This window comes from Semicossyphus pulcher, unplaced genomic scaffold, assembly GCF_022749685.1.
Source record: "Semicossyphus pulcher isolate SPU_LCO1_2020_fin unplaced genomic scaffold, fSemPul1.0.p SCAF_7, whole genome shotgun sequence".
NCBI classification, from domain to species: domain Eukaryota; kingdom Metazoa; phylum Chordata; class Actinopteri; order Labriformes; family Labridae; genus Semicossyphus; species Semicossyphus pulcher.
This window is the reverse complement of record NW_027211748.1, coordinates 15,923,296-15,949,784: the sequence shown is the minus strand read 5'-3', so window position 1 is coordinate 15,949,784 and position 26,489 is coordinate 15,923,296. Positions and strand designations below refer to the sequence as shown.

At 39.3% G+C, this 26,489-nt stretch overlaps 1 protein-coding gene across 1 annotated transcript in view; it reads right to left on the bottom strand.

Annotated features, from left to right (window-relative positions):
* Nucleotides 1-1,929: 1,929 nt before the first annotated feature.
* The window catches only part of LOC138611965 (pituitary adenylate cyclase-activating polypeptide type I receptor-like), a 39,450-nt gene continuing 14,890 nt past the window's right edge, over nt 1,930-26,489 (bottom strand). Inside the window, exons 3-13 of the mRNA XM_069685244.1 lie at nt 19,919-20,026; nt 17,175-17,275; nt 16,161-16,258; nt 14,382-14,514; nt 13,891-14,044; nt 10,447-10,507; nt 10,287-10,356; nt 7,437-7,531; nt 3,718-3,847; nt 2,367-2,408; nt 1,930-2,105 (exon numbers count right to left, since the gene is read on the bottom strand). Coding sequence (XP_069541345.1) covers nt 1,959-2,105; nt 2,367-2,408; nt 3,718-3,847; nt 7,437-7,531; nt 10,287-10,356; nt 10,447-10,507; nt 13,891-14,044; nt 14,382-14,514; nt 16,161-16,258; nt 17,175-17,275; nt 19,919-20,026 — 1,139 coding nt within the window. The 3' untranslated portion in view covers nt 1,930-1,958. The remainder of the gene's footprint in view (nt 2,106-2,366; nt 2,409-3,717; nt 3,848-7,436; nt 7,532-10,286; nt 10,357-10,446; nt 10,508-13,890; nt 14,045-14,381; nt 14,515-16,160; nt 16,259-17,174; nt 17,276-19,918; nt 20,027-26,489) is intronic.

The following is a 26,489-nucleotide window of genomic DNA, read 5'->3' as shown; positions in this document are numbered from 1 at the left end:
GCGGTTCTTGGCTAAAAATGAATTGTGATGAGTCCTATTGATCTCTGACAGCAATATTAACATCTCTTCCTGTGGTAAAAATTACAGGCATGGAGAATAAAATAGGTCAACACTTCAGGTATGCCTTTTCAAAGTAAAAGACCGATCTGGAATTCTGAGTCGTTTGTACACAATGCTTTTATTTTGAAGTGTTTCCCGGGCGTTTGTTGTTGTAAACAAAATAAAAGCATTATGTACAAACGAGGGGTAAAAATAGGCGAGCCTCCCCGTGAGATTGAGCATTGTGAAGACTCATTCTGTTTTCATGCATTTCAAATGAAAATGAACACTTCCCACAACCGTCATGCACGCGCAACGTTTCCAATGTTGCCCCCAAAAGCGCACATTGACCTGATGCGGTCAGCCACATACAAGGTTTTCACCTAGTCTTGTTTTATAACAAGAGAAAATTTTCTTTCAAAAAAACAACCAAAATTGTTGCTTCTTGTACAAAGTTTTTGGTTGTTTTTTTGGTTGAAAGAAATACCAGTAAACTTTAATGTAAGACTATGAAGCTTACACAGCCAACTTTGCTGCTATTGTTTCCTAATGTTCATCCTTTCAGTAAGTTTTTGGCCCATACAAATCCATATAAATTGTACATAGAGATTTATTAACAATTTAGCTAACCCTTAGCATCTGAAAAACAAACCTACATTTATGAAATGTATTACTCATTCATAAAATATAGTAAAACAAAGAGTGCAGCTACTTATCAAACCGACAATATATCTTTTATTACTGTGCTTTTCTTCCTACTCAGGCCAACCCTCAATAGATCCACTAAAACAATGGAAATTTAGTTATTTAATTTAAGATAAAGTGCAACATTAAATCATTATATGAACTGACAATGACAGTCAAAGTTCTTAATGATTCGTTAGAGCTCATTATTTGTGATCTACAAAGAATGAAAAAAGGGGTTGAACAGATCTGACTTACTTTCAACAGACACCATCACGATGTGGACAACTCACATATGGGCTGAACTACAAACACTGCATACACACACACATGCTATGACACTGTTACTGTTTCAGTTAAAATTCTTAGTTTTGTTATGCAGTACCCTTTAAGGCAGTTTTACAATGAAAAAACATGTCTCACTGCTTTGTATCAATGTGTTATCTATATGCAGTGTAAATATTGTATCAAAAAAGCAGCCGTGTCATATCTGGCAAAGGTATTAAAAAAAAGACAGGTGAAGAAAAACTTGACATATACTGTGCTTCAAAGATGGCTCATCAAAGCGCACAATTCCTCAAAGTACATGACGTACCAATATATGGAAGCTTCACACACACACACAAACACACAACAATAAATACATTCACTCAGGTGCCTCTGGATCTTCATGATTGTAAAGTTCTTTCTACCAGCAGCTGGATTGTTGCACAGAAATCCAGCACTTTTTCAGCCTGCACTGAAATAATGTAACTGTTTGTGTTCAGTTCATCATAGAACAATTAGCCAAGTCAAGCTTGTTTAACACATTTAAGCCAAATTCAAACATCCACTGTTTCTACAGCTGTCTCCACACAATCCTTCAACATTTGCTCATTTTTGTTTAAACAAATCCTTGTAAAAATCATCCTCATACAAGCCCAGGACCAGCTCTGTCTCTGTGTGGCCTCTCTTTCCAGTGTCACCATGACATGCTTACAAATCAAGCATCAGGGTTCCTACTTACTTTTTACTGTTTTCTGGATGCAGCTATTAAATAAGATGGGCCACACTGTGAGCTGGTAGCTGCTGCTGACTAATATAATGCATCCTGACACATCATGTCCTCAACCACTCACCAGTGCTCAGTACGGTCTTCTCACAGATGTTTAATTAATGTCATCAGTAGGTCGAGTTTTGAGGATTGCCTCTAATATTTTGCTCTCACATGGATCTCTCAGGGACACCTCCTGAAGTCATACTGTAGAGATGTTGCCGCTGGAAGGAGGCCGCCTGAGCCCCCCACGGGCTCGGATTGTAATCTGAGTGATGCTTCGCTTGGCCGGGGCGAGATGGTTTTGATTGTGACACTTCCACAGCCATCTGCGCAGCTCTGTTTGGACCTGCAGACGAAGACATGTGTAATGACTACCAGACAAAGGTTTCCTGTAGAAATCTTACAGAGGAAGAGCTGTACTGGAGGCAGAATAAGTCTATCAAAGCCACTATCTGTAAACCATGTTTGAGTTTGCTGCCCCCAGTGGCAGCAGAAGATAATTCAGCAGACAACACAGCTATGCATGTTGTTAAACATAGAAAAGTAAAGATGTTAAAGCTTTAAGTTTTTGACCTTATTCAATGAGCATTAATTAGTTTTGACCCACCTCTCCATTCATGAAACAGTAAAGCAGTGCCACCACGAAACCCTGCAACACACACAGACATGCTGTTTTAAAATCACAACACTCTCTTTAAGGCATACACTGTATAAAGGAAATGGATGAAGCCACTTTGATGTCACCCACTATTTTAAAGCCTCAAGTTTGGCATTTCATCTGTCACCATGTGACATATTTGGACGACATGAATAATAGGTATTGTTACAAAACGTATCCTGGAAGACGGGCGCTGTGGTCATGACTTTTCAATCACATGTCAATCATCTTTTCTTTTTCTTTTTTTTTTTTACAACCAGTGCAGTCGCCTCCTGCTGGCCATTACAAAGATTGGCACTTCTGCATTGGCTGCAATTCTGTAACCACGAGGCCACTTCCTCTTCTAATATTCAGTCTATTATTCAAAAAGCATAGGTACAGTGTTGTGACCAAGTCATCTTTACTCAAGTCCCAAGCAAGTCTCGAGTCATTTTTTCTTGGGCAAGTCAAGTCACGAGTCAAGTCTTTTTTTTCCACCCAAGATACAGTGCATGTATATTAATTTTACACGTGTATTTGGTGTTTATTTACATCTTTGAATTAACTTTGTATTTGATCACACCTCCCCCAAAAAATGTGTATTACGCCATCACTTCATTTATCTTGACTTTCAGTACAAAGTGCAATATCCTAAATTAATGATAAAGCTTTAAAGATTATTTGTGACAAAATAAGAAGAACTGGAATAGGCCTTGTTTATAACATATTTAGACACACAGCATCACTGTAGGAAAAACACAGGTGTTAATAACAACATAATGGCTGAAATCCATTTAGCGTTTTCAGTGTCAGTTTAAAGTCGAGCTGAAACGGCATTTCGAGAGTATCTAGCTTCCGTATCGTGACTTATTTCCGAGTGAAACATAACATGCACGCGGGACATATCATTAGAGGGATTTGATTTGATCGTTGAGAAGTGAGCGTCGACAGACGTTCTCCACAGCGCAGCAGCTAGCTAACTGACCGAACGTTCTTGGTGCTCTGCGGCTAAATGTTGCAGATTGATTGGTTGAAATTGTTTGGTTCTAGCCTACGTAAGCACACAGGATTTTTTTTTTTACAGGAAGAAAAAATGATCGAATATTGATATAAGAATACGAAGAAATGGATTTTCTGTATTTTTTTTGGTCTATATTGTCAAATAGATGCACAAAATTACCGGGGATGTGATCTTAAAGGATTAAAATGACATTTTTCATTTCCCCTCGACTTTAAGCAGTTCATCTTTGGCAACTTTGTTTGAGTATGTCAAATATAAAAGTCAGACTGTTCTGCTCTGCTCCCCTCTATTGTTTAATACCTGAAAGGATCCCAGCCCCAGCTCGATGTAGAGTCTCGCTGCCACTCCAGTGTTCTCAGGCAGGAAGGCAAATACAGTGTAGTGCATCCCAAACAGAGGGATGAGGAACAGGGTGGATTTCGCCAGCCTCCTGAGGGAAACAAATAACAGAGGAATTAAAAGAAGAACAAGAAGAAGTTATTTGTAGATGCAATTTTGGTCTAATTTGAGTTTGAGGCCCTTGAAACATGAAGACATAACTTTCTGCCAAAATTAGAACAGTTAGGTCTGTTTCACACAAGAAATGTCATTGTTTTTGGTTTCATCACTGCTTTTTTTGTGTTTTGAATTTGGAAAAGGTTATGTCACATAATCCAGTTCACCAACTTTCACTCAAAATGTGACGTCAGTCGTAGATTTTGTTCGCCCTGTCAGTATCAGTTAAACTTGATCAATCCACATTCGCAGTCCTGATGAAGCATATTTAGTTTTTTAAGTTTTACACTCAGAGTAAACAATAACATGTTTTTTACTCTGTGATTGTTGCTTATTAGCGTTTCGTAAAAGTAAGCTGTATCTTATCTCTAGAACAACAAAAATCAGCATGTCACAGTTTGAAATATTCACCTTATCAGTTTCAGTGTAATCAGTGTTTTAGTTTTAAATGCCAGAAAATGACACATTTCCATCAAGTTTAATCAGTTAGACTGGATGAACAGATATCAAACCTCTCAAACTGACCTTTAAAATGACTTCGTCATCCGGCCAATCAGTGGATCAGATTAAAATGTCAAAAAACAAAACTCTGACGCACTGTGCTCCAAGCTACGACTGATTTAGATCAGAGATGTCAAGATATTGTGTAAGCATGTTATTTAAGTGCGTTGACATTACATCACAGTCATAGCCATAGTTTGGAAAACATCTCAAACATATACATCCCACAAAAAACATCAAATAACCCTGATTAGAAGTTTTTAATGTTGTATTTTCTAAAGATGGATCAGCCATAACATTATGACCTCTGACAGGTGACCCTGTCCACCGCAGACAGCGTCTACAGCAGACATGTGAACATCAGAACTGGACCGTGGATCAATGGAAGAACCTAAACCTACCTAAACATTGTTGCAGACCAAGCACACCCCTTCATGGAAATGGTATTTCCTTATGGCAGTGGCCCCCTTCAGCAGGATAATGCGCCCTGCCACACTGCAACAATGGTTCAAGCTCAAGGTGTTGACTTGGCTTTCAAATTCCCCAGATCTCAATCCAATCGAGCATCTGTGGGATGTGCTGGACAAACAAGTCCGATCCATGGAGGCAACACCTTGAAAGATCAATGAATCCAAGTGTAATCGACTTCTGCACATTGTCCGATTATAAAACCAGTTTCAAAGTATCTCAGTCGAGCTGTAGTTCTTTGTAGGAAATGACAAAAGTCACATAAATATTCTAAACAACCCAAATACTCGCTCGGATCACAAATAACACCACTGCCTCTGCAGCGAAAAGAAAAAAGTCCAGATTATTTCCAAGCCTATAATAGGATTTGTCTTTGTCACAGCTGGGATTGGTGCTTTTGTGTTAACATCACAGAACCGTCTGAATCAGATTGAAGTTTGTGAGACGGAGAGATGAAGCCTTCCAAAGATCAACATCCATTGAACTGGTGGAACAATCGTGTCACACGGCGATGGAGGAAAGTCTATTTCTGGTATCCCGGTGCTATTTTTATGTGCTGCTCTCATTCTATATTAATTCAGCTGAGCTCCAATCTGCAGCCACCAAATGTCGAAAGCAGGAAGGATTGATTCTGGTGGAGGAGATTCATGGGCGCAGCTTTTTCTCTCTTAAACTGAACGGACGATTTAAGCATTTTATCAAGGGATTTCATCAATTAATTCTCCTTTCCCTCCTCAAAGTAAACTCATTAGAGAAGCTGCCATCCATCTCTGACATATTAATTTATCGCTCAGCCGTTTAACCTCGACTCTCAATAATTGCTTCATAGTTTAAAAAAGGGACTCTGTCTCCAAATGTACTGTATGAAGAAAGGCTATTTTGTAGTGTGTAGTCTTACTGTCCATATTTCTTTTCTTAGAGAGGACAGTGGATAGTGTTGGAAACAGGGAAAGAGAGAGTGGAGATGAGCGGAAAGGCTCAGGACTGCGGCGTATGCAGGAAAGACAGTCCCGGCTCCCATCGGTGGCTTTTTGAGGATGATTTAGCTTCTTATTAATCTCTATAAACAGACATCTGCATGCTCTGTTCTAGATCTAAAATTCAACTTAAATTCCCTTGACGCAGTGTCACGAAAGCTGTTCAGCGTTCAGATTTCCCGACTTCCTCGAATGCATCAGAAATGATTCAACAAACGAGCATTTTAAAAGTTTTCTTCTCCTCTTAAGGACAGACCTGACAAAGCTTTATTTTTACTTTTTACAAATCTGCATCATGATGTTGAAATTTCAGCAAACTTAAGACCCGTTAATTAAAGTCAATCACAAGAAAAATTCCTGCACGCGGAAAAGGAAGTCTTGACTGGGAGTCGTTTATCGGTAACCGCCGGCTACACGCCCGGCATGTTCACCGTTGTCCCCAGAGGCTACATCATCGTCAGTGCTACAATATCAGCTATCAGAATGCATCCAGTGTCTTTCTTTGCATTGATGTTGTAGTCAGGTGGTGTCCTCTTTTAAAGGGTCAAAGGGTCAGACTAATTCCCAACTTTCTGGCATTTACAACAAAAGTTATCTTTAAACACATTTTTTTCCTTGAATCAAACATGTTTTCAGTCCTCACATCTATTCTGACAGGGCGCTGGCTCGTAGGCAAGCATCAAATAAAGACGGATTCTAACTTAAACAAATAAATCAATTAAAGATAGCGTCCAAGGTACTTATGTGCAGTCTTCCCTTCGCTTTTCTTTCAATATTACATTTTTTATCTGTCTCCTACAAGGACCATTTTTATCAGGGATTCAACTTTCACTTTGTAAAAAATCCGTTTAAAAGCATCAATTTTAAAGACTAGAGTAAAAGAGTAAAAAAGATTATCATTGTTTTTTAAAAGAGAACAAAAAAGACTTGAGCTCGAGCCATATTCAACATGTATCTTGTGTTTGGCATTATGCCACAAGATCATTTAACTCTTAAATATGTAAACTGTTATTATTACTGTTATTCATCCTGCATTATTTCCTAACAGCTCCAGCATTAATACAACATCATTACTTAATTTGTTTATAACAGAGAGAGAACTGGAGGTGCACTAAAATCTTTGTCACCTATGAAGCACTTTTTTTCCAGCTCTGATGTCGCGCCTGCATCAGCTGCTTCCTTCATCCTTCACAATCAATCATCCTTTCATCAGCTGTTTGGCAACCTGCTGGGGAGTAACATCCAATCTCATTCAGGTGTCCCCGGCAGCTTTTACAGCCCGACACTTCTCACTTGTTGCTCTGCTGATTAACTTGTGAGATTCAGCTCCTTCTATTTCTGAATCTTCTAACCTTCGTATCGTGTCGAAGCTTTTAGAATTGATCACTGAGATAAAACATTCATATATTCATGACTTTCCTTTTAAATGCTCAGATTTTCTGAGAGCTCCCTGAACGGCCAGTAATTGTTCAACCAAAGCTAAGCTCGATGTGTAGCCATTTAAAAGCTTGTAAATGTTTTCCTTTTTTAACAAACTTTCATGTGATGGTTCAGTTGTGTTACAAAGTTGTGACTCACATAAAATGTCCCGTGTCATTGTTCCCCGTCATCGCTGAAGATTTGAGCTTTTGAACCAGAATCCGGATCACGTTGATGAAGATGACGATGTTGACCTGGAAGACATAGAATAGAGTGCAGGATTCATGTATTTATTCACTGCAATTTAAGTCAGTTTCACAGAATTTGACACAAACTGAGATGAAACAATCTTCATATTTTCTGAAAAAAAAAACAAATTGGGAAGCAAATTTGAAGGTGGCTGGCACATCTTTTCACTTATTTTCACCGCTGCCCGACATTAATTGTGTCTGTCTTCTTCTTCTTCTTTTTTCCTGCTGTCAACTTCTTCTTCTGCCAATTAATTTCTGTTCACCTCACCCTCATTTGGGCCATCGCGAGGGGTCATGAAGCAGTGACGCAGTGAGTCAAAATCAAATATTTGTTAATTAAAATATCGATATTTGGCGAGTCAGGATGGCAATATATTGCCGTATCAATATTTTGTCCCACCCCTAATGCATATACATGCACGCTTACATATATACACATATACTGTACATGTAATTATACATAGGCATACGCCTGCATAAACATATAAAAACTAATAATAAATAAAACAATCTCAAAATAACAAAGCAAAGTTAAATAAATTCATTTGATTAAAATTCAGAGTTTAGGTATTAACAATGACTTGTTCGCTAAACAGCTCCCCAGAAGGGACTGTCCGATCTTAGCTTGACAAATTAATTAGGCATTCATAGAACCACACTCCTGTCTTTAAGTACATTTTAGATATTCATAATGATAAACTTATAATAAACTTTATTTATACAGCACTTTTCTGAACAAGGTAACAAAGTGCTCGACAGAAAGATAAAAGGAAAGCAAATAAAAATAACACAGAAAAAAGACATGTGGTAGAAGACAGCCTTCCTGTAAAAGAACGTTTTAAAAGAGGATTTAAAATAAGGTAAAGTTGTGGCCAGTTGTCTAATTGTAATTGGCGGAGAATGCCACAGCCTGGGGGCTCTGACTGCAAAAGCACATGTCCATGTCATAGCATGTCCCTTAGTCAAAACTGTATTCTCAGTGGTTGAAATTAGTAATTTAAGATAACCACAATATCAGTCTTCCTGGGATCTGTAGATATATTCAACTTTAAATGGGGCGCTGGTTTAGCTCAGCTGGTAGAGCAGGCGCCCCATATACGGAGGCTACAGTCCCTGACGCACTGATCACAGGCTCGACTCTCTGTACATGTCATCCCCCGCTCTCTCCTCCCCACACTTCCTGTCTCTCTTCAGCTGTCCTATCGAATGAAGGCAAAAGCCAAAACAATCATTTAAAAAAATATATGTAAACATATATACTGTATGTATACTATGGGCCGGTTTCACAGACAAGGCTTTAATTAAGCCAGGAGTAGGCCTTAATGTGTACTAGTTAAACCAGGAAATTTAAGTGGCTTACATGGACGTGGCCTAAGTTTAGCTTAGTTAGTCGGTGACTATGGAGTCCTGGAGTAAGGTAAGTAAGCCTAAAAGAGAACACCAGGGTTAAGCCTCATTAGGTTAAGTATGAGCACATGCTGTTGGTCAAATGGTGCTCATAAAAACCCGGAATGGAATTGAAAAACACAGTGACTGGTGTGAACCTGGAGATAAAACAACGGCAGAGGCAAAGAGAATTTGTTCAAAATACTTTAGTGAGTCTGAAAAAAGTCTAGAAAAACTAAAACAAAACTGTGTCAAACAATCCAGTAACTGAAAGTAAAAGCCAGACTGCTTTCACTGAGCAAGAGAAGAGTGGTTGGGCTGCAATTTGCAGTAAATTCAAAAATTTAAATTTAACTTCTTGTGAAATATCTTTATTGTTTTCAGTGTTTTACTTTTCTCATATTTCTATTTTTGTGACATACACTTTAGAATGATATCTGCCTTTATAGACTCTGTGGAAGAACCTTAAGCTGGTGTAAACAAATAGAGAATGCAGAGATTGGAAGAAAGCGAATTAATACTGGTGAATTGTACACCACATGATGACCGAAAGTAAATTGGTCAGTGTTTTTGGTCAATATATTCCACTGTCTGCGTCAATCTTTATTCTTCTTTCATACTAAGGACCAAATGAGTTTATTGCTTCTAATGGAACATTTTAATCACCGCAAACAATATCTTAAGACGGCTTCGATTTTCTCATTTAATTTTCCGTGCACACTATTTAAATTTAAAAAATAAATTAAAAAAGCAATAATAATAGTTACATTACATATTTAAATGCGTCTCATCTGGTTGTGTTTCAATGTAAAAGCATCTCTGTATGCAAGTCCTTGTTTGTCATATCTGGCCTGAGCCATGGGCACAACTGCTAGATCCTGATTTTCCATTGGAGGATCAGGACAGCAGCGCTGCTTCAGGTAGTTGTGCAGCACTCCGATTACACTTATCCACAAGTACTCGTCTGGCTGGCCTCTGTAGTGCATGTTGGTCTTTATTTGGATATTCCAAATAGTCCATGCTTCTTCACAAACAGGACTAAGCAGAAGTTAAACCTGCCTCTTTGAAGGATTAATTTAAGCTTCAATTTAGGCCTAGAGTAGCTCTAACCTTCCCTCTTGCAATCAGCTTAGTTTAATCCAGAACAGGCTAAGTCTATGACTATTTTAGAATAGGTCTGTGCAAGTCGCTTTTAGTTAAGACAGCTCAAACAGGCATTTTAGTCTGGGACTAGGCTTAAGCCTTGTCTGTGAAACCGGCCCTAAATATCCTTAATTGTGCTTTCTTTAAGTGCTGACTAACTAATAAACTCAGAGAAGCAGGGTTTAGCTTACAGTCAGTAAGTAGAGGATGTTCATTGATCTCAACTCACCAGTAGCGAGGCGGTTATCGGTCCTTTAATAATCCACCAAATACCAACATTTTCTGTGTCGTCCCAGCAACTGTAAAAACACAGTTATAACTATTATTACTCTGAACAATGGTTTCATGGCAGTGATATTATGAGATTATACAAGCTGTATGTATCGTACCCGCTGTCATCATAGAAGAATCTGGTTAACACCCAAAGTATAAGAACTGTTGAAGGGACCCCTTCAAAATAAAAGCAGAGATTCATTATTAATGCATTGAGTGTCACTTGAGGCCCAGCTCACATGTTTACTGCATGTTTTAATGAAAATGTCCTGAAGCAAAATCAACTGTTTCCCTCTTGTTACTCTGCGCTCGAAGAAGAAACAGAGTCAGGATAAAAGCAGGAGGCAGGTGAGAGGATAAGATACCTCAACACATAAATAGGATGATGAGACACTTCAGAGCCACTCTGGATACTGAGTGAACACCACAGGCGCACACACAGTATTCTTAAGATACAAGTGCATACGTTTATGTTTAAATCAGGTTTTTGTTGTTACAGTTTATGACTCATTTGTATTATTATTTTCTATTAACTTAATGGCAGTCAAATTTACTGTATGTACAATTTAAACTTTCAGTTCCCTTGTGTATAAGTTAGTGTGTTTTTTAGGTTGTTTTTGGTTTGCTGCCTGAAAAGATCTGTGGATAACATAAGTTTAAAAAATGTACATCTACCACTTATGAATTGTGTAGCTTTTATGTAGGTGTCGATCAGACAGAGCGCGTTTTGCAGGCTGTAAAACGTGAGGCGCACTGCACTGCCTTTTCCTTATCCTTAGCTGTCATTAACCTGACCGTTATTTTGCAAACTGACAGACCTGTTCCCATTTATTTTGGCTAGCTAAAATACTTCAATAGATTAGTTTTACCTGCATTAAATCTGCATTAAAAAATGGACAGGCGGAGGGCACTTGCTCTGGCTTTGATGGAGGGTGAGAGGCTGGTCTCATATACATTAAACACAGGGAAACAGAGATCTGTGTGGGTACATGAGACCCTCAGAAAGAGGAAAGATCACGACGAGTACCCAAGCCTGGATGATGACCACAGAAGGCCCGCCTCTCCATTCATTGGATTGGACAATGAGAAAAAACGGCAATGATGTCAGGCGCTTTTCCCAAAAACGTGAGGCACACAGAGCGGAAAAACGTGAGGCGCTCAGCATAGCAAACAGCTTCCCTCTCATTGAAAACAACCAACAAAAAGCCGCTCCCAGCTACTAAAACGTGTTCTGTCTGATCGGGACCTTAGACAGGCGGTGCCAAACAAGTACAACATTAATGTTAATCACACCAAACACAAAAAAAGGAAGAAACTTAGTAGATGTGACACTGAAGTCATAGTCAAACTTATATGTGCCAATACCTATGAGTTTATTGTCGTCAATAATCCAGAATTCAATTTATTTTTAAATCATTTTTGTTGAGGAAACCAGGACAGTGATAACTTCCAGTTTAGCCAACAAACATACATCAACCCTGCAGCACTCTGTCATCTGAAAGCATTATCGTGACAAAGCTACAATAATTATGTTCTAACTGGAGCTTCATGGTCTAGAAACATCCATGGCAGCTATAGAGGACTAATGAAAAACTGTATGGTAAAGTGACATGTGTTCCAATGATGCACATAAACATACACACTGCGTATAAGAATATAAGTTCACCCTGATGGAGCATCAAAGCCATTTTTAGAGTCGTTGCAAAAGAGCAATAACAATCCAGCTCCCGTCTCCGGAACATTATAACAGGTGCCGCACCAATCACAGTTTCATTAGAAGTGCAGGCTTAAACAGCAGGAAACAAAAAAGGTAGGAAACAGAATCAGACTATGTAAATTAGTTGACTGAGTAACACATTATTTCAAAAAGGGAAAGCACTTCAAAACATCCATCAAGAGTTCAACTCAAGGAAGCAAAACAAAGAGCGGAGGAAACAGAAAGTACAGCTGCAACCACTTGTAAACAGAATGTGTTCAGGTTTCGGAGATTGAATTAATGTGTAAAAATAGATTTCCATCTCAAGGTGATTACACTGTGCAGTAAGAGGTGGCCTACTGGGAAGCATTATATTATTTCTAGTGAACTGTAATCAAACATCACAAACAAAAAGGCTCAATATTACCATATGAATCACTACCTCTCTGATGCTTCACAAAGGACTGTTGTACTCCACAGTATAGGGTCACATGGTTTTGCTATATGTATGGATAAGTGTGTTAAAACTAAACTACACCACCAGATACTCAAAGTAACAATTCATTCATTCTCCTCGGATGTAAGCTTTTTAGACTGTAAATCTCAAAAAAGCCTCTTTCCATTCTCTTACTGTGTGTACAGATCACAGAGCGCTAACCGAATTTGAGAATGGTTTGCATACAAAGGCTTCGGAAATATCTGTTTAGACGCAGGGTGATGCAAAAAGATGCAAGATGAAATTGTCACAACTTCATCCTTGAGCTTATTGAATCTCCTTCACAAAATATGAAGAAAGATTGCCAAAGAATTTAACGGTTTGTAAAGTCATCACGCATGTTTTTCATGCTGTGCGCAGCCACAACATTGTTTTTTGGAGCTGAGTTTGCTGAGGGGTGAGCCATCTTGCATCCTTACTGTCTCTGCTGAGAGTTGTGCATGTGAAACAGCGACCAGGAAGCAACCAATGACTCTATATAAAGATGCATCTCCGAAATTGAAGCCAAAATAGCCCCCGTGATAGTGACTTCATCTGGAGCCAGAGTTGTGCAGTCGAGATCAGCAGGTTGAGCTGTCATAGCCACTTCCACTAACCAAAAAACACACTTAACTTACCAAAAAACACAGCAACGTTCCTTCATATCGGCGTATTTAACAGCAGAGCAGCTTCTTGTGTTGGTCTGAGTTTAACGTTCACAGGTATGTAAACTTCAATGACTGTAGTGATTGTTTTAGTTACGTCTCCTCTCGCCGTTCCTCCTCTACTCTGCTAATCCGGAACAGATCGACTGCAGGAGCTGTATTTGTCAACAGAGCTGTCAATCATCCTTTTTACAGCGTCAAATAACTAATTAAAAATACACTTGTCAGAAAAATGAACACTCAGCATGATTATAACCAACTATAATAACAGAAACCATGTTTGAGAAACATTTATTTGAAAATGTATTTTATAGTTTGACTCATGTCCCATCTGTTTACATGGAGGAGGCGGGCGTAATGACCTATACTGCAGCCAGTCAGCAGGGGGCGCTCCAAATGTTTTGGCTTCACTTTTAGGGAGCTGTCATGTCGTCCATATTTTTATGCAGACTACTTCTCATCTCCTGCTCTTCCTCCTTTTATTCATCTTTTTATCAGTAGCAGCCAAGTGAGTCGCAAAGATTATTAAAAGATTTATTGTCTTTATTGTTAGTTAGCACATGCTTGAAAGACCCTCAAACTAAATTTATTTCAGTTGGAGGTTGTAGTCTAAGCTTCTGGGACAATTGTATCCAATGTTTTTCTTGTGTGTGCTTATTATTAATATCATGTGCATGTCTGCCATGGGCTTGCTGTCCTCGTTGACCTCTTTATTCCAACTCACCCCATCCAATCAGGATGTACCACCAGAAGTATTTCCTCTGAGAGACGAAGGTCAGGGCAAGCAGCGTCTGCAGATACATGCCCTCCACCAGCAGCCAGAAGTAATTGGCCAGGATGCTGAACTGGAAGAAAGCCACGGCAGACTTGCACGCTGCCTAGAGAGGACACAACAAAACATAGTTACTAATGCTGGAGGTGTTGTTTAACACTGAGCTCACACACAGGTTGTCATAGTTCTATCGTTATGTCATGTCAAAATGTAACCAACACTCAAAAAAAGATTTACTTAAAAAAGATACCTGTTGTGTTTAAGGTGATTAAACTTAGCTATTGTTCTCAAACGACTCCATCTATTGTGTTGACTAATGAATGGATTTACAGTGTTTGTCTTCCCTTCCTTGACTCATCTTCTCTGTCTGTTTCCGTTGTTAACTCAATCACACAGACGAGGTAATCCGCTCTATGATGGGAACATCACTGACTAATCCTCACCGTAGAAACAGAGCAGTGGTCCAGAGTCTCATCAGCAAACAGCACCGTGTCTTTGATGAACACAGCGCTCGCCCTCAGGACGAAGGAGGAGAACAGGTTGATGTGGATGTAGTTTCTGGTGCAGCGGAACTTTCTAGAAGAAGCATTGAACATTTTCAAAACTATATTGAAAAAGTACTCTTATCCTTAAAGCTGTTGAAGACCCATTGGCCTTTTCTCACTCATCGTTCTTAGCGTGTCAACATTGTAAGCTAGCTAGTAGCTTGCTTGTTAATAAGAACTGTGTTAATATTTGTTCAACATTTTACATGACTTTGTGCCTTTTAGCCATTTGTCTAAAATATATTCAAATAGTACTCTTATCCCTTAAATCAGCCTTTTAAAGCTGCGTTATGTTGAAGGTAAAACTGATAGTTAAACTAATTGGCCTCTTCTCACTCATCGTTTTTAGCGTCAACATTTTAAGCTAGCTAGCTTGTTAGTCACAAAGAATTGTGTAGATAATTGTCATCCTCCAACATTTTATATGACTTTGTGCCTGCCAGCAACATGTTTCTACTTGTCAGTGGCAGACTCTGACGCTTTTTGAGGGGCAGCGGTTAAAAAACAGAAAGAGACACCGTTTTCAATCTGTACTTTTCAAACATGCGACACCAGTGAAGTTAGCCCAGATGTCCCTCTCTCTAGCATCTTCCAGCTTCGCGTGCCAAAGCTAAGTGGGACATATGATCCCTCCAACGAGCTCCAGATGAATGAGCTCTTCACCCTATCTCTAATACCGTTTTCCCACCGAAATTAGCGCACTGACACGGGTTTTTCAGACAGATGATGTCGATTATCTCTTTTCCCATTGCCAGTGGACTATTTGCTTTCAGTCTCTTTTCTGCTGCGTCACTGTCTGACGTCACAAATGCGCCCGAAACAGGGTTAGTAAACAGTGAAGATGTTACGGTGGTTAGGTCAGGCATAGCATCGTGCCGGAAAGGGGGTAGAGATTAGCGTGTCGACACGGGTTTTGTGTTCCCATCAATGCCGATTGGAGCCGAGGCGATAATTACCCGGATCTACTGCAGAGTCATTTGATCCGGGTCTGAATGCCGATTGTAACCTTTCCCACTAAGCAAAAAAGCTGGGTGTTAGCGGGTTTTCTGACCAGTGGGCTTAAGGCTGAGCCCAGCCACCCTGCGGAGGAAATTAATTTGGGCCGCTCGCATCTGCAATCTTATTCTTTCGATTACTACCCAAAACTCATGGCCATAGTTGAGGGTTGGAACGCAGATCGTCTGTTAATTTGAGAGCTTTGCCTTACGGGTCAGCGCCTTCTTCACCACGACAGTCTGGTACAACGCCCGCAGTACTGCTGACGCTGCACCAACCCGTCTGTCTGGATCTCCTGATCCATTTTACCCTCACTCATGAACAAGACCCCGATATACTTGAACTCCTTCGCTTGAGGCAGTCCCTCTCTCCCCAGCCGAAAGGGGCAATCCACACTTTTCCGATATGCTTCATAGGTATATTAATATTCCACAACACAATCAGAAGAAGACAAATGATTGCATTAATTTGCATGTATAAGAGGACTCAAAACCCTCCGCTTTACTGGTACTTTGTTGATCAAACTGTCTTGGTATTTTTGTCTGTGCTTATTTATATTCATGTCTCTAAACCCTCCAGTGTAGGAAATTAACCAATTAAATGTTAGCAGGGCGATTATCCTTGCCGTTTTTGCCCTCTGTTTATGTCTATCTAGGACAGTATGTGCTGCTCTGGTCTCACCTGAAGGCTGTGAACACCACGATGGCTGTGATGAGCGAGATGAGCGAGGTGGCATAGCCCACAGTGTACACCTGTCTGAACGTAGAGAGGTAACTCGTCTGGAGAGAGAGAAACAGAGAGTGTAAGGAAATCGTGATGCTGTCAAATATATAAATAGAAAACAGCTGTTTAAGTAAGATGTCAATCTTAAAGTCAGAAGCAGGAAGTTGAAGTTGGACAAAGTTCAGCACAGTTTTCCTGAAACATTAAAATGTCTGAAAAAACCTTCATCGACTTTTTACAGTATAGTATCAAACCAATTAAAGAGCCCCCCTCTATAAGTATTATACATTACAATATGAACCAGGGGTTAATTGGTGGCTCATATGGCAGCTAATAACTTCATGACTGTGTAGCCCTGCACTATTTATACACACGATTGCAGTGCTGCCTATAAACATGGGACTGTCGAAACCTGATTCGTTTTCACTTAAAAGGTCAGTGTAGTTTTGCTATTTTTGGCCATGTTTTGAAGCCCTACTATAGTGAGTGGACTTTCATACTGATCACAGCACTTTAAGCATGCAACCTTTTCAGTTACATTTGGCCTCTTACAAAAATCTCTATGTATTGCTACTGAATTATAGGGGTGGAAAAGTGTCTTCAAACTGGCGACACTAGTTACTCATGTAGTCTCACGCTAGCTAACGCATCTGGCACAAGCTAACGCATCTGGCGCAAGCTAACGTGTTAAATAAAAACACCAAAATGGACTGATTTCAAATCAAAGTCGCAAACCAAATGGAGAAAAGAGCAGGCAGACTTGAGGTGGTAAAATAAGTTATCCAAACAAGACAATCATAGACACTTTTTTCTCCACCATGGATTCTTCCTTCTGACACTGTCCTGCCACTGAGGCTCCCACTGAGAAAATACTTCAATGAAAAGCAAGCAGTGATTGTGGAGAGGCGGAGAAGAAGAAACATAAATATGAATGAGCTGAACTGATTGGCTTGATTACAACAACATGTTTACCTCTGTCTCAGGCTCGTTGTCGTCACTGAAAGCACAGGCCTCCTCGTAGTGGGGATACATTTCTGACCAGCCATCATCTGTGCAGTTCCTGTAAACGTGTCCTGATGTGAAAGACAAGGAGAAGTGCATATTGCTTTTAAATCATACAACCTTTGCAACAAGTTTACCTATTCAGAAACTGAAACAAATGTGGTAATCTTTACTTTGTTCTTAATCTTCTCTGTGGCTTCAGTTTGCCTATGCAAATGCTGAAGTGTCAAAAACTGTAGTACCTCGAGTGGCCACTTGAGGCTGGCTCCGAAAGTGAGTCAGTCCACATTAGGCCCCATATTAGCATACCCAACTTTACAGCATGTTAACAGTCTGATTAATAAAATGGTTTTGGTGTAACTTTAATTATATTACAGGTGGTCATTGCATGGGAGTCAGGATTGTTGGCTTTTCCTCCCAGAGAAAAATTGTTGCTTAAAGTGATGAAAAGACTCTTTTACTTGTTCGTGTCATTCACCTGCCACTCTCTCAATGGAGATGTGGGCAAGGGAGCAGTGAGTCCACTACATTCCACAAGCTCTCTTAGTTTCTGTAGTCTAATAAATTAACAACTCCAGTCAGCTACCACCACAAATACAATCTCACTATGTGGGAAACACATGGTTAAGTAGGCACAGACTGTTTAGCTCTGATAACATGGTGTTTGCCAACCCCCAGTTCCACTCTGGTATATTTTGGCTCCAAAATACAGACATAATGAACCAAAATGCAGAGGCCTCGAAAACGGCTGTCAACAAAGAAACTGGTGACATCAAGGTGGCTATATCCATGATTTACACAGTCTATGGTTTAAACTTAAGTTTAAACTTATTGGAGCATGTATAGTTAAAACAGTAGTGTTCGGAAATTCTGCTGAATGTGCAAAATGCAAGTTACCATTGGTAGAGATGATTTATACGTATACTTAAAGCTCCTGTCAGGTTTTTCAATGGTTATGAATCAAACTGAAATTAATTCTGATTACTCTAAAAGCAAACCAGACCGTAAGCGACAAGATTGATTATTTCTATATAGTTATTTTTAATGCCTGAAACTGCTGGCGGGGGGGGGGGGCGTAGGCGTCAGACAAAGCGATAAACTGCACGCTGCCTTTGTTTACATTTTCCGGGGCAAAAATTTAAAGTGAGTGATACATGTGACTGTTAAAGAAAGCAGGATGAGACTTTTTGTTAAAAACCACCACTTCAGCATGTACAGGACAAAATCAGCAAAGAGAAAAGAGCTACAGCTTCGTCCACAGGGGGCGCCAGAATCAACACAAACCAAAAGTTCCTCACAGGAGTTTTAAGTGCTGTACAAATATGAATTACTGATGTGCAACTGGAGACCAGACTGACCACAATTTTCATTTCATACACTTTCTACCTCTAAACCACCATAATACACATATTTTAATAAAAGTAAAAGCTCAATTACTTACTTCTATTTTTTCTCTTAGGTTAGATCCTCTCTGCCAGACTTTTTCTTGTTAAAGAGAACGTTGACTGTTTGGCATTTGAACTTTTCCTAAAGTAAGTGATGGAAAATACTGATTTCTTTTATTTATCAGTTTTTTATTCCAAAATACCTATTGCAGCTAAATAGTTATGAAGTCTTCATTCCTCTACATTTGGATCGCTGCACTGACATTTCCTCTCTTGGACCATTTCTCTCCATTAGTTCATCCAGTCAGAAAACATTTGATGTTTTTTCGTGTTCAAGTCCACTGACGATTGGTTCTCGTAAATGGTCCATTTGCAAACAGCAGGTATGAAGAGAAAGTTTTTAGCTGAATCACTCCCTGCGCTGCCGTGTTTGGGGGATTGGAGCATCTGAATGTGTAGACGTCAGGTAGCAGACAAATAAAGACACACAGAAATGCATATTCTCTATTCCCTCTGAGCTGAGCAAACAGGAAGTAATGCTGGTAACTGCAAAGACTCTGGTCTGACAGAGATCTGCAATTCAGATCATAATGAGCCACAATTTCCATCAAGGTTCGGAGGAAGGAACCTTAATGAGCCTGACCTTACTTCATAATGATGATTACGATGATCATAATGACAATTCTGTAAAGACAACAGGGACTAACAGTCGCACATTTCTTATTTACAATCTGCCTCTTAACTGGAAGACAAAAGGATCCAAGATATTAAAAATGAACTAACTGTCCTATAAACACATATACAGATGCAAAGGATGAATAATTGATTCAAGATTATTTAATACATAACACTTCATTGTTTCAAAACAGTTTCAAACTCCTAAAATTAAACCTCCCTAACCTGACAACACTGTTACTTTCATGACTATCATCGTACAACATCAGAGAGTGTCTCTTTTGACATGCTTGACATCTTTCAACATCTTGCTTGAAGTACAAATCCAACAACAGCCCAAGAGGATGTCTCACTGGGATGGGTGGACCCTGCACACAACATTTCACGTAACTTCCTCTGCCAGCAACTTCCCAGAGCATATATATCCTTGCCAACAAACATGCATGAATATTTCATCACTGTGCTTCTTCATCAGAGTCACTCCAGCCTGCAAAGTGTTGCAGATTATCCAGAGCAGATACTTTGCTGTGGAGACACATTGCACCAGCAGAAAACAGGACGTATGTATTTTATTCTGTTCCTTTAAAGGACTTGAACAGAGGATTTGTTTTCTATGTCTGTTGGGTTCATAAGTACTGTAGAATGGAAACCAACCTTGATTGCTGGAGAAATGCTGGAAGACTTCAGAACAGGACACGTTGACCACACGTCCAACCTCAGCTCTCAGCCAGCATCCGATCCCGTCCCACTCTGTTTTACATCCTGCAAGCACAAGCAGAGGTTTATTTCATGAGTGTGTTTCCGGTCACCTATCTTTGTGTGCAACTTCAGTTTGCTTTTATAAAATACCTACGTTGCAGGTATTTCAAAAAACACTTTGACAGACTGGCGCTTTGCATAGCAGCCTCTGCCATCAGTGTGTGCAAAAAGGGTATATGACATGAAGTGTAAATGTGCTTTTAGTGAGAGCTATATAAGTGCAGTCCATTTAGTCTACCATTAAAGCAAGATGTGACAAAGTGCAATTAAAAGACTGAAGCTTATAATGAAGAGAACATTATAACCTTCCTCAAATTAAAACATAATATTAACATAATTGATAATTTTCTATCACGTTAATCTTTCAATGACGTCATCTCGCTGCACCATCTTCTTCTGCGATTTCTTAATAGCACTCGGCAGAAGAGTCAGCGTCCCTATTAATATTTACAAACAGTAGCATATTGTTTGTAACAGTTCATATTGTTTAATCTAACAGCATCTAAAGATGTAAAAGTTGCTTTCGCTGCATTTAAAGGTGAGTATAGATTCTGTATCATGATGTTTTTCCAAGTTAAACAGAACTAGCAGGTGGGACATAACTGGAGGAATTTATTGAACAAAAGTATTATGGTGTTAAAACCTACGTAACTAATGAATCTATCTTAGCTCTGTGCTGTTGATTGATGGGTAGATCTCCTGATATTATTCGTTGACATTGGTTGGTTTAAGCTTGCATAAGTTTTGTTTAACAGGAAGAAAAGATAATTGGATTTTTATTTTGACAATATGAAGAAATTGTTTTGTAATTTTTAGGCAACTGGTGATATAAGACATGTACAACATTTGATCTAAGAGGGTTTAAAGGCCATTTTCCAATCCATCTTTAAGTTGTAATCTCGAAGATCTCAGTTTTGTTCTCTTTGGCACCACCTATGGCGATAAATGGTAATTGCAGGAGCACACTTCCCAGATATCCAGACAGTGTTGCATGTTTAACGTCCACAGTTGGCTCCGGTTGTAACTCTTGATTTTCCTCGCTGTCGGTCGCTTTCCTTTTTAGACTGTTTGCCTTCATCTGAGCGTCGAGTTTGTTTCTTTTTCTCTGGATTTTCACTTATTGTTGAAGTTGTATCTGTAGTCATCCATCTTTTCTTTGTTTGTTCAGCCATAGTAGATTACTGTTTACTCGCAAAACTTGCAGAGACCAGAAAAGCAGCCGCTTAGCTCCGCCTACCCTCTCTGGCAGACCAACCACTGCTGGCTGATGGAAAACCAGCACTAACTGGGCGCCGCTTGTGAGTTTTTCCTTGAAAGTCACACCAGACACCCAGTCTGTAATAATACTGTATACTGCAAATGTAAAGGCTTTCATCAGTGAGCCATTGGCTCAATCACCATTGTGTTATCTCATTAGGTGATAGATAGATGACTTGACAGAAATTTATTTAAATTAAAATCGAGATTATTACTTTAAGTGATAATTTCAACTTGTATATCAGACCATTCAACTAGGAACCAAGCTGTGTCCCGATCCAGGGGCTGCAACCTTCAAAGGTCTTATTTGAAAGCTGATTGCATCGCTCGACTAATAAGATCCAATGATGACTCATGCTTTCACTCTGTATTGGTCTACATGAATTCCTCAGAGAAGTATCTGAGTCCTCAGCACCCAATGCTTAGTTATGTACATCATGCTGGCTGAAATCAGCTACTTATAGCACAAAGTCGTTGGGTTATTTTGTCCAACTTAAGCTTCAAGATTAACACTGTAAGAGATAAAAAAAAGTAAAAAAGAATATCCACTGTAAAACTTCTTGGGTATGTGTGCAGCTTGAACACTTCCCATACACTTTTCAATGTGTGTATATAAATATTTCATGAGACAATCAGAACACGACAAACAACTGCATGAATGTGCATGTTTATGATTCATAAGCCTGTATATCACAAAGGCTTTTGAGACGGTAAAGATCCAACTTTTCATCATTTGGATATCCTGATGTTTCATAAGAATCAAACTGATTTTTACCGAGGCCTCTGAAGCCCTCACGATTTGTTCAGGTAGACAAATCAGTTGTCAAAAAATAATCAGGCATCTTTTTGCCTTCAGGCTTTGTTTATGCTTAAAGTCACTTGCCCAAAGCTACATACACACGTGACAGGAAATGTGATTGCAGGCCAAAGTTCATCTCCTTCAATGAAAGGAGAAGGATCAATTGTTATTCCGTTGACCTTTTGGTGATTCAGGATGTGTCTGTGTGTTTCCCTCTCAGCAGCTCTACCCCATTCATAGCAGCCACTCAGCGGTAGTGAAGCAGGTTAGCCACTAGAAAAAACGTATAATTTTCTCTTTGTATAGTTTCTTCTGGTCGGCTTCTTTCATATTTAGTTCTCGTGGACTTCATCCTGTCTGTCAGTTCTGTGTCATCACACTCTCATCAGCTGATTCGATCTGTCTGCTGGACTAAAAATGTCATACACACTCACACAGAAACAACAGACATCGGCAAATTCCTGTAGTTCCTCTTGGCCCCAGACGGTTAAGTTCGAGGGAAGCTTAATCTGCTCTGAGTCCTGAAACGCTTTTCTGCTTTTGGAAATGTTGCTGTATTTTGTTTTCTATGGATAGCAATGTTGGCCTGTCACTCCATCTATAACTGTAGTCTCTGACACAAATATCTCAACAACTATTTCGTGGATTGCCTTAAAATTTTGTACAGAGATTCACACAATTCATGAATCCTAGTTACTTAGGTGGTGATTCTCTGACTTTTCCTCTAGTCCAGGGGTGTCAAAGATACAGCCCGCGGGCCAGATGCGACCCGCCAGGAGGTCTTATCAGGCCCATGATATATATATATATATAGGCCTATTTATATTTTTAAAGAGAGATTTTTCTAGATGTATATATAGAGAATTTGATGATCGTGTATCTGATCACGATATTAGGCATGAGCTGCCCTCACACTGAGGTCCGCTGGTTGAGCCGAGGAGCGGTGCTCAGACGCTTCTTTCAATTACGCACAGAGATCGCTCAATGCAGAGGAAAGCAAGTGGCAGAGTAAGATAAGCCAGACAGGGTTACAGGTCTTGCTTTTTCAGTGGACATTACAGAACATTTGAATGTGATGAATGTTAACATGCAGGGCCGCAACAAACTCATACTCCGACAGCGCTCGTGCTTTCCAAATGAAGCTGCAGCTGTCCCAGCACAAGCCAGCCCACTTCTCCTGTCTAAAATCTGTACCTGTGGATTACGAAAGTATGGACAAGTACAGGAACACACTGTTGGGGCTCATAGCCGAGTTTAAAAGTCGATTAACTGTCTTCACTCAGCTGGAGAGGGATTACGCATGTGAGAGAGGAACTCCGAATGGAGCTGATCAAACTGCAGTGTAGCGCACCGTTAAAGTACGAATCTACATCTGATCGTTTGACATTACTTTATAACGGACAGCATTTGCATCAAAGGTAGTCTGTATGTTTGGGACAACATATGTATGCGAGCAGGTATTAACGTGAGGGATGAAGTCCGAACTGCGCAGTCGGCTGGCGCACGGACATCTGAGGGACATAATGAAAATCGCCACCGCTCAGAAACTAGTTCCTGATGTCGACAGGCTGGTGGAAGTGAAAAAGTGTCAGGTGCCGACCAGCAAGTGAAAATGTGAGTGTTCCTTTTCCTCAGTTTCAGTTTCACATATACTGCCGGCCACAAACTTGATTGGCAAAATCTCTCCCTCTCTCTCTCTCGTCACTACACACTGGATTCCACAGGCCCTGATCCCAGGGCAGCTGGTTTAAGCCCGATATCAGGTCGGACTTTCTGGACAACAGGTGGCTGTTTTGTAGCCTTAACCAGCAATATTTTAAATTAATAATTAATGAATCACAGTGAGATTCAAACACTAAATGTATTGTTGTTTAGAGTAGTGTAAATAGGAAAAAGTTTACTATGCCACTTATTGTTACACTTCCCTGTTGTACAGTATTATTATGTGCTATTATTATTAACCTATTCTTTCAAATGTATCATTGGTGAATGACAAAGACATTCACATTTGAAATGAATCTTTGTTAATATGTTGCAAGGATCGCATGTTGCTTTATTACATTATTTGTTGTTTTGCAACAACATGAAATGCTCACTGATTGTTAAAAGTATCTGGTGGCTCTTATTGAATGATTTCAAATAATAAAACTGTAGTAGCCGATATATCTATGTGTTAAGACAGCATGATGTTGGCAAAAAATAGTCCGGCCCCTTTGAGGTCTCATCGGAACAAATCCAGCCCACTACCTAATATGAGTTTGACACCCCTGCTCTAGTCCATGAGGATCAAATTTGTAGTTTTGAGTAAATTCTTTCTACAACAATTGAATGGTCTGCCATTACATTTGTTTCAGACATTCATATCTCCCTCCAGAATTAATTGTAATAAGTGTGAGGATCCCCTGACTTTCAGTTAGCATTATCATAATGTAAATAAAACATTACATTTGTACCTTTGGTCTACCATCAACCTAAACCTGCAGAAAACTGATAACATACCCATAAACCCCCTGTGTTTAGTTCTGATAAGCTGATGTTAGCATGCTAATTGGCTAAATTAAAATATGAACATGGCAAAATATTTGTCTCCACTAACATAAAAACAGATTAAAATAATGAACATGGTACTTTAAACCTATGCAAACATGTTAAGTCTAAAGAAAAATGAAGACGATAAATGTTTTCTGTTAACATGCTAGCAGGCTAAATTCAAATAATGATCATTGTAAGTGCTGTATCTGCTAACATGCTAGCAGGCTACATTCAAATAATGATCATGGTTAACTTTATACCTCCTAACATGCTAACAGGCTAAATTACAATAATGATCATGGTAAACTTTAGTTGTTAACATGCTAACATGCTAAATTAAAAATAATGAACATGGTAAACATTGTGCCTGCTACATGCTAGCATGCTAAATTAAAAATAATGAACATGGTAAACATTGTGCCTGCTACATGCTAATAGGCTAAATTAAAAGAATGAACATGGTACGCATTGTGCCTGCTACATGCTAATTGGCTAAACTAAAACAATGAACATGGTAAGCATTGTGCCTGCTACATGCTAATAGGCTAAATTAAAATAATGAACATGGTAAGCATTGTGCCTGCTACATGCTAATAGGCTAAACTAAAATAATGAACATGGTAAGCATTGTGCCTGCTACATGCTAATAGGCTAAACTAAAATAATGAACATGGCAAACATTGTGCCTGCTACATGCTAGCAGGCTAAATTAAAGTAATGAACATGGTTAATGTTTTACTAACTGAACACCAGCATGTTGTATAGTCACTATAGGCATATTCGCTTGCCTACAGTGACAGTTATAAAGCTGCTAGCATGGTTGTAGAGTGGTAACTTTGCACATGAGGACAACCCTCAAAAGAATGTTCTCTACTCAAAATGGCAGCCAGTATTTAAACTCCTATAATCTGCTTAAACACACAATTGCTTTTCTGAGTCGAGCATAATTTCTGCAGTAAATCTACCCAAATATCTCTAAGGAAAAGAAGACTTAGTACCATTTATGAATCAAGTGCTTCAGCTTTTACAGTGTTCCTGACATGCTCTGTGAATTCCAATATGTCCTGCAAAAGCCGGATTGGAGCATGACATATTTCCTGCTGTTGCATTTATTGAGAATGGACTTCAAACACTTCATCCCACCTCAGGGCTTCTTTGGTACAAATTCAATCAGACGAACTAAAGAAGCGACAGTATCAGATCTGATTCCTCTCATGCAACCAGAAGAGGATTTTTCTTTTTAATCCTGGCCTCATAAATCCATATCAATGCTTAAAAACCTGCTTATCCACAGTCCAGAAGAGCTGGGTTCAGCTCTCCCTTTTTTCCATTAACAGTTCAATATTTTCCGGATTCTATATACTGTAAATCTGTGACTGCTCTCTGGGATATAATGAATTAATTCACATATCGTGGTGAAAGGTTTGACAAAGCATTTCCAGCCATTTCCTCCCACAGCAGGTGAATGTCAGCTGTGTCAAAATGTTTCTATTCAAAAAATGAGGATTTTTCTTATTTATTCCCAGGGCTGAAGTGAGACCAAAATAAAAAGGCAAATATATTTTCTGCCCTAAATCTCTTCTCTGCCAAATAGTTTCAACTCCTCTGGGGCAGTACATTTCGAGGAATATGAAAAAAAAAAAAAAAATGCGCCCAGAGTGATTTCTGACTATGACATAAACACAATCTGCCTGCATGGAGAACTTAGAGTCTCAGTCTTTACTCAGCAGGATGTCGATGAACGGCATTTCATGCTGAGGCTGTCATATATATTTCATCATGTTTATTTATTCATTCATATATCATTCTTGATTGGACTGTGGTAAAAGGAAATGTTAATGTAATCAAAAGAAAATCTTTTCAAAGTGTATTTTATGT